General features: G+C 37.9%; 1 protein-coding gene across 6 annotated transcripts in view; it reads left to right on the top strand.

Annotated features, from left to right (window-relative positions):
* Positions 1-1,195: 1,195 nt before the first annotated feature.
* The window catches only part of LOC106877491 (cyclin-dependent kinase 2-associated protein 2), a 33,057-nt gene continuing 26,263 nt past the window's right edge, over positions 1,196-7,989 (top strand). Inside the window, exons 1-3 of one of the 6 annotated variants that reach the window (XM_052970669.1) lie at positions 1,212-1,343; positions 3,705-3,872; positions 6,769-6,928. In XM_052970669.1, the coding sequence (XP_052826629.1) occupies positions 6,906-6,928 (23 nt within the window). In that variant the 5' untranslated portion in view covers positions 1,212-1,343; positions 3,705-3,872; positions 6,769-6,905. Of the gene's footprint in view, positions 1,344-2,443; positions 2,921-3,704; positions 3,873-6,768; positions 6,929-7,989 lie in introns of those variants that run through there. The other 5 variants (XM_014926406.2, XM_014926407.2, XM_014926409.2 and 2 more) reach the window with 5 other exon arrangements.

The raw sequence follows: 7,989 nt of genomic DNA, 5'->3' as shown, positions 1-7,989 counted from the left end.
GCTAACGGCAGCTAAACAATGAGGAATGATGACAGCAACACCAGTACCAACTAACCACACTTTAACTGTGGTTAGAACAATAACATTCCAAGTAACGATAGTATTTGCTTTTTGTTTACAGGAAGAATAAAAATTTTGTTTACCACAAATCTTAGATATCAGCATTTTTTTTTATACACTTGTATTTGCAATGATACTCTTTTAGACATTACCCAACATTCATGACCATAGTTGAGGAGAAGCACAAAAACCAAATTGAAGGTGGTTTCCCATGCCCTGCCATATAAAAGTGCCTGTGCAGTGTCATGTAAAAACACCCAGCATACTCTGTAAGTGGTTGGCGTTAGGAAGAGCATCCAGTCGTAGAAACCATGCCTAATCAGACTGGAGTCTTGTGCAGCTCCCCAGCTAACTAGCTCTGGACAAATTGTCCAACCCATGCCAGCATGGATAACAGACATTAAATGATGATTATGTTACTGAGTCAGTATAAATTAGAGGGATGACATTCTGGTAGAGAAGAACTGGTTGTAGTGATTAGTGTAGGGCTTGAGGAGTGGGAGTGAATGCCTGGATACAATGAGGGTGATGGGAGGAGGAAAGATTCGTGGATCAAGAATACCTAAGTTGAGGTAGTATGAAACCCAGCCAGATCTGAGGAACAGGGGCTATTACAGTAGCAACAGAAAAGGAAGAGAGATGGGAAAGCCTGCTTGTGGGCTAGAGGCTGGACTGTGTCCATCTGTCAGATAAGCCTTTTCTAGATGCCATGTGTGCAACAGCAGTACTGTTCAAAATGTAGGAGCAATATTCCATTGTGGTTCCTCACCTGAACTTTGTAATATGTCGTTAATAGTTGTGGGCTAAATCATTTTCTGACTCTGAAAAGGCCCAGTCAATTGGATGCAGTCGTAGGTATTTCTAATTACATTTTTTAGGTCCACGATAATAAGTAATGTAGACACTTAACTGTTGTTTCTTTTATGCAGATGGTGTTTTTGAGTAATTAATCTCTGTTCTTTATTTCTAAGACAATTTACTCAACAATAAACAATAGGCTCTTTGTTCAGTAAGATATAATTACCTCTTAAAGAATGGAGTCAATTGTCACGTGACTCTATTCTAGCAGCGCTATTGAACGCAGATCATAACAGCACCGACTTCCGGTTTCGGTTCGGAACACGACAAAATCGACTTTCAGCTACGATACAGAAGGTGATGAGACCGACTTCCGGTTTCGGTTCTGAACGTAGTGCACCGACTTCCGGATTCGGCTCCCTACCGTAAAACGGTATATGATTATATTTTTTTTAGGTTTGCTTCCCTTCCATTCTGTTCCCGCTGTAAGTTCATCTTATATTTGTTATATTATTGTTATTAATATCAGTTCACTGTCAATGGAAATCACTATGTTTGTTTTCGTCATGTTTTCCTGTATTTGTTTTCTTGATAACGACTATGTAATATATTATATTTATAGGTATATAAGTGGAAGCCGCTTGTTGTGATCACTTTAGAACGGAAATGATTTAGATAACAATACCCGGTTGATCACATTAAGCAGGTTATAAAACTAACCTGAGTTTGAGATCCACTGATTTTGTTAATACTATCCGTGATTATAATATCTAGCTTACACTGTATACGTATGTATGTGCTTTGTTCAGCCCATGTGTCAAATTGATACACATACATAGGATACACGCACACACACACACACACACGCAAATATAATTTCCCCCAACATATTTTGCATCTTCTATAGGTCTACACGGCATTAACCAATTAGAAGATATCTACATGATCGCTCCATCCGCTAGAAATACCAGATTCTGCTGGTATTTCAAATCGCACCCTGTCGTCTTAAATAGATGATATAGTCTTGGGTACTCTTTACATGACGAACTAGTCTCGGGTGGCACGCCTTTGATTTTAAGTCGCTTCGTCAGAGAAAAGCTGGATGTGAACATGCTCTTTAAAAAAGGAGTAGCTATGCCAGACCTACGAGAAATAACAGCCAAATCACCTGCAAATTACACCCTACCTCCTCACAGAAAGAGGCGATACAATTTAGTTCAATAAAGGCTGACTAAAAAGGAGGTAGTTCCAGTTGAGATATTTTTAATCATAGGACCTACTCTATTAGGGGCTGATAGGCATCTAAACATCACCGACTTCTTTCCAATATCTTTGCCGCCATTTGTACATATATGCATGATGTGTATTTGTGTACATGTTCGGACTAAATTTGACAGCTTAAAAACAAAAAGAAAACATAATATCCTATCTGAATATAAAAGTATATTTAAAAAGATCAAGAAATATCAATTAGGTTATGACTGGGAGATAACAGTTTACTCAATGTAGCTGCTCTGGGCTTTCACCACGACCTCAAGACGATTCCGGAACCTGGAGCATGCGTTCCTCACTGTATCACTGGGAAGATGGAATACTTCCTTGATCTTGGTCACCAGCTCGGCCTTGGTGCTACAGGCATAGCTGTTTGGTGTTTTTCTCAACCGTGCTCCACACATAGTAATCCATGGGATTATAATTGGGGAGACTACGAGCAGATATTGGGGTTAGGGAAGAAGTTCTGCAATCACTTATTCTTGCTGGAAGTATGACAAGGAGCTGAATCTTGCTGTCACACATATGGCCTTCCAGCAGCAACCATCACCAACGGTTTCACATAGCCGTCTGAATTGCGCTTAAGGTCCTATTCAAAGATTTGAAGATAAATTCCGTCGTGCAGGCACAGTTAGAATACTTGCCATGTCCCTTCCTGCTGGCCACGGCTTTGTCGTCTCCGTTGTAGCCGTTTGCGTCACGTCTTATAACCTTTACGGTGTTCACAGAACATTGAGCAGCATTCGTAATGTCAGCGTTTTGATACCTGGCGCAAATCATCATGATACAGGTAACTCTTTTCCAATATTTAGCTGGCTTCCAGTCCTCCATGTCAGCTAACTTTTTCTTAACTACAACTTTTAATCGTTATTTTCTCCAACGCCGTTGACTGTTCACCAATACACCAAGCTGTTCTTGAAAAAAGGAGACATAAAGAAATCGTCAGATTTAACCCAAACACTGTGTGTGTGTATTTTCAGTGATACCCGACGTTGCCTACTTGAATTTGTAGAAATATTTTTTTTGTTTAACCAAGTTATATTGTACATTTTGTATGAAATTAATTTGCAATATTTTTTATTGCAATGCAGATACATACCTGAAATGGAATGTTTGTGTGGAGCTTTTGAGACTTTATTGATAATCAATATTTTGTGACTTATAAAAATACTATCTTCATGCTTTAATTTACATATTTTTTGTAATTCTAAATTATTATGCAATATGTGAAATAGGAACAAATCTAATAGAAATGTATTTTGTTCAGCAAGAATTCTGGGAGAGACTATTTCTTGTGCAACTTGGCTCTCCTGATGAGAAGAACAGGCACATTTCATGTTGTTCCAATCTACTCAGCTGAAAATGAGTATCAGCGAAGTACTGGTGCTGCCCTCTCTCCCACCTACTGTCACAACTTCTCTGTTCCAATGAGTCAAAGAGCAGGAGGACAGAAGGAGAGTGCCTGTGTCTTTCTATGACTTCATAAGCCCTGGAAACAATTAGTGAAAGCATGCTATGTGCTACCAACTCAAACTCACTTGCACATGACAGCTGTATTTTCTTTTTTTAATTAGAGAACCAAACCAATTATCCAGCAAGCTTCGGACCAGAAGAGTCCCAGATTTCTGCACCAGATTCCTATGTCTGTTTTGGCACAGTTTTTACAGCTGGATGCCCTTCCTAACACCATCCACCCATCAGAGTGGACTGAGTGCTTTTTACATGGCACCAGCACAGGCGAGGTCAGTTTTGGCATGGTTTTTACAGCTGGATGCCCTTCCTAATTCCAACCACTTTACAGTGTGGACTGGATGCTTTTTACGTGGCACCAGCACTGGCAGGGTCACCAAGTAATTTGCAAGACAAAGAATCTTTGAGAGGAGGTGATCTTGTGCCAGATGATGAAAGGTTAGAGTGACAGAGAGAAGGAAATAAGTGTCTTGCTGTAGAGGAGGTACATGGTTACCTTGCCAGAGAGAGAGAAAGAAGGAGAGGGTGAGATAACCTAATTCTATAATAATAAAAGTGAAATTCTGTCTGTCCATCTTGGACCCCTGTATCTCAATCTACATTTGCTCCACATAGCCATATTACACCTGTTTGGAACCAAGATGATCCCGGGGTTGAAAATCTGCCCTTCATTTGGTTCTTGAACATCCAGCATTGGGATATGACTTAAAAGCATTTGAGCTGCTATTTCTAGCAGGTAAAGCTTGGCATTTGTCAGATGATGTCAGAGATCAAGAGGGAGATAATTGATATTTGCTTTATTAATTTTACATTGAGAACTTTGGGACAAATTGGCCAATAGTTGGAATTCAACTTGGGACTGGAACAATAGAATGATTGCATTACAGAATTAATTTTCATCCATCCTTAACCTCTGATCAAGCACCACCAGGGCATATAGTTGTTATAAATGTATTATAGTTATGGTATTAAGCTCTCTTTAGTTTTGGGTCATGGGCCCAATTCACACCCCCACAGGAGCTAGCTAAAAAAATCCACATGGAGTGCAGCTAGTATATTAATATATTTATTATATAAAATAAACTATGAAAAGTAAAAAACTAAATTGTATTTAACATTCAAATTATTACACTTTTAAAGCAGGGTCTGTTTGATATTTAGTAATCCATTTAAAATTCTTAAAATATATCATATTGTACCATGCATACACTATAATGTTTATAGGATGATAAATGAAGAGAGTAAAGAATATGATTTTTATTTAACAGGCCTCTGCCAGAGGTGTATTTAATTCTAAAGTAGAGTATGTTTTGTTGTGTCTGGGGAGAGTCATTTTCTTATTGTGCCTTAAAATTTAACACACTCACTGGTAAAATTTCCACATGCTTCAACACACGAAATCATATAAAAAATCTTGCAAACCAAATCCAAAAACAAAATAGAGTATGTTTAATCTTTATCAAACTGCTGAAAAAAGAAAAATTTCTAACACACTTTGTTATTAAATTAAACTAGAATAATTTTTTTAACGCACTGTATGCAAATTAACCAACTTCGAAAACAGAGTCAGTTTACTCAATACAGGGTACAGTATTTATCTCCACTTAAATGTGGATGTTCTGCTCTCATATTGGCTTTTGGTGTAAAATGCACTCTTGTTTGTATCACTTGTGGGGAGATAAATCCCTGCCATCTCCAGCACCAAGGCCACCAGATCACGTGATTTTGACCTTTCTTGGTCATGTGATCTGATGGTTTCAGCACTCTCTTTTTACTCTTTTACTTGTTTCAGTCATTTGACTGTGGCCATGCTGGAGCACTGCCTTTAGTCGAGCAAATCGAACCCAGGACTTATTCTTTGTAAGCCTAGTACTTATTCTATCGGTTTCCTTTTGCTGAACCGCTAAGTTACGGAGAAGTAAACACACCAGCATCGGTTGTCAAGCGATGTTGGGGAGACAAACACAGACACACATACATATATATATACATATATACGACGGGCTTCTTTCAGTTTCCGTCTACCAAATCGACTCACAAGGCTTTGGTCGGCCCGAGGCTATAGTAGAAGACACTTGCCCAAGTTGCCACGCAGTGGGCTTGAACCCGGAACCATGTGGTTGGTAGGCAAGCTACTTACCACACAGCCACTCCTACATTAGATATGATAGGGACTTATCTCTCTGTTAGTGATATAAACAAGAGTGAATTTTGTACCAAAATTTCATATGAGATTTTCTCTCATGGTATCTACTGCAATATAGCTTGTTCTAACAGAACATCCATATTTAAATGGGGATATTACCTCTTGGTATTAATACTGCCTCTGCCACTAATATATATTTTTTAGTAGGGTACAGTATATTACATGGTATTGCACAGTATTTCCAGGTTTCTGGAAGCCAAGTAAGGTCTGGTACTGTATTTCACATCAAAGGTTCATTGGCTTGATGGTTGTTCTTTTTTTTAAAAGCTTGGTCATCTTTTAAGTGACATTTTGGTTAATGGCAAGAAATTAAGAAAGGTTTCCTTAGATTAGAGACCTGACCCTTGCAACAGAGTGGACTTGTGTGGTCAGTTCATTGCAAGATAACACTGAACAAATAGGGTGCTTTCAAACATTTTTGCCATAAGAGAAATATTTTCTCTACGGTAACTAATGAATTTGCCTTTTGGCAGTTGAAATATGACACAAGCATATTTTTACTAACGTAAACTTTTCTTATGCTGAAACACTGCTTGACGCTAATATTTCATTATTTTCCACAATCAGGCAATCAACCAGTGCAAATCAGTTGTTGACGGTATTTTACATAAAGCTATTGCTTTATAAGATTTGTTTAGAGTTGCCTCTTTTAGGTATCTCCCTTTGATAAAAGCCAACTAACTTGAGACATTGATGTCTGGGAGTCCTGATAGATGGCGATACTGAACAAATAGGACGTTTCACACCTTTTTTTCACTATAAGAGAAATATTTTCTCTACAGTAATTGCTGTGAATTTGGCTTTTAGCAGTTGAAATATGTCGCAAACATATTTTAACTAACCTAAACTTTGGTTATGCTTTAACACTGCTTGGCGCTAATATTTCATTATTTATACATTACCTTTAATTTCAACATGAGGTGATTTCATAGAGTCAACATAGAATTTCTTTACTCATATAGATATATGGTGTGAAGTACTGAGTGAATAAAGGTGTGGTGTGCTGACCGTGGAAGGTACCTAAGGCCCAGGAAAAGCAAAGAAAGTATGGGAAGAAGTGGTGTGATCAGATCTTAGGATACCGGATCTCTTAGCTGCGATGACACTGGAGCAAGGAAATATGTGAGCAATGTTAAAATAATGAGGTTCTATTGTTGTAAATGGAAAATGGGAACTGATTGATTACAAAATGTGAAATTGGAAGGCAAAGAGAAGAAACCTTTTATTATTGTTGTTTTTATTAGAGGCATTTCGTCTGCCTTTATGTTCTGAGTTCAACTTCATCTTTCATCCTTTTGGGGTTGATAAATTAAGTACCAGGGAAATACTGGGGTCGGTGTAATTGACTTATCCCCTCTGCTAAAGTTTCAGGCTTTGTGCCTTTACTAGAAAGTATTATTATTATTATTATTATTACTAGTATACCCATGTTGGCAAAAATGCCAACAGTTTTATTAATGATAGAAAATAGCACATCAACACAATGGGGAAAACTATTAACTGCCAAAAATCTAGTAAATATATGTACATACACAAAATTGAAGCACTTGAAGAATAAGATGTAACGTCTTGGTTGAAAATAGCCACATAATGTATGTTTGTGTATACACACACATACTCATGTATATATAAATACATATAAGCATATATATAAACACACACACACACACACACATGTATGTACATGTATATATACACATACATATATACATACACACACATCTATCTATCTATATCTCTTTTACTTGTTTCAGTCATTTGACTGCAGCCATGTTGGCACCGCCTTTAGTCAAACAAATCAACCCTAGGATGTATTCTTTGTAAGCCTAGAACTTATTCTATCGGTCTCTTTTGCTGAACCGCTAAGTTGCCGGGATATAAACACAGCAACATTGGTTGTGAAGCAATGGTGGGGGAATGAACACAGACACACAAATACATACATACATACATACATACATACACGCACGCACATGACAGGCTTCTTTCAGTTTCTTATTTCTTTATTGCCCACAAGGGGCTAAACATGGAGGGGACAAACACGGACAGACAAAGGGATTGAGTCGATTACATCGACCCCAGTGCGTAACTGGTACTTAATTTATCGACCTCGAAAGGATGAAAGGCAAAGTCAACCTTGGCGGAATTTGAACTCAGAACCTAACAGCAGATGAAATACTGCT

This window comes from Octopus bimaculoides, chromosome 9 (genome assembly GCF_001194135.2).
Source record: "Octopus bimaculoides isolate UCB-OBI-ISO-001 chromosome 9, ASM119413v2, whole genome shotgun sequence".
Classification (NCBI taxonomy): domain Eukaryota; kingdom Metazoa; phylum Mollusca; class Cephalopoda; order Octopoda; family Octopodidae; genus Octopus; species Octopus bimaculoides.
This window is presented reverse-complemented; position numbering and strand designations above follow the sequence as displayed.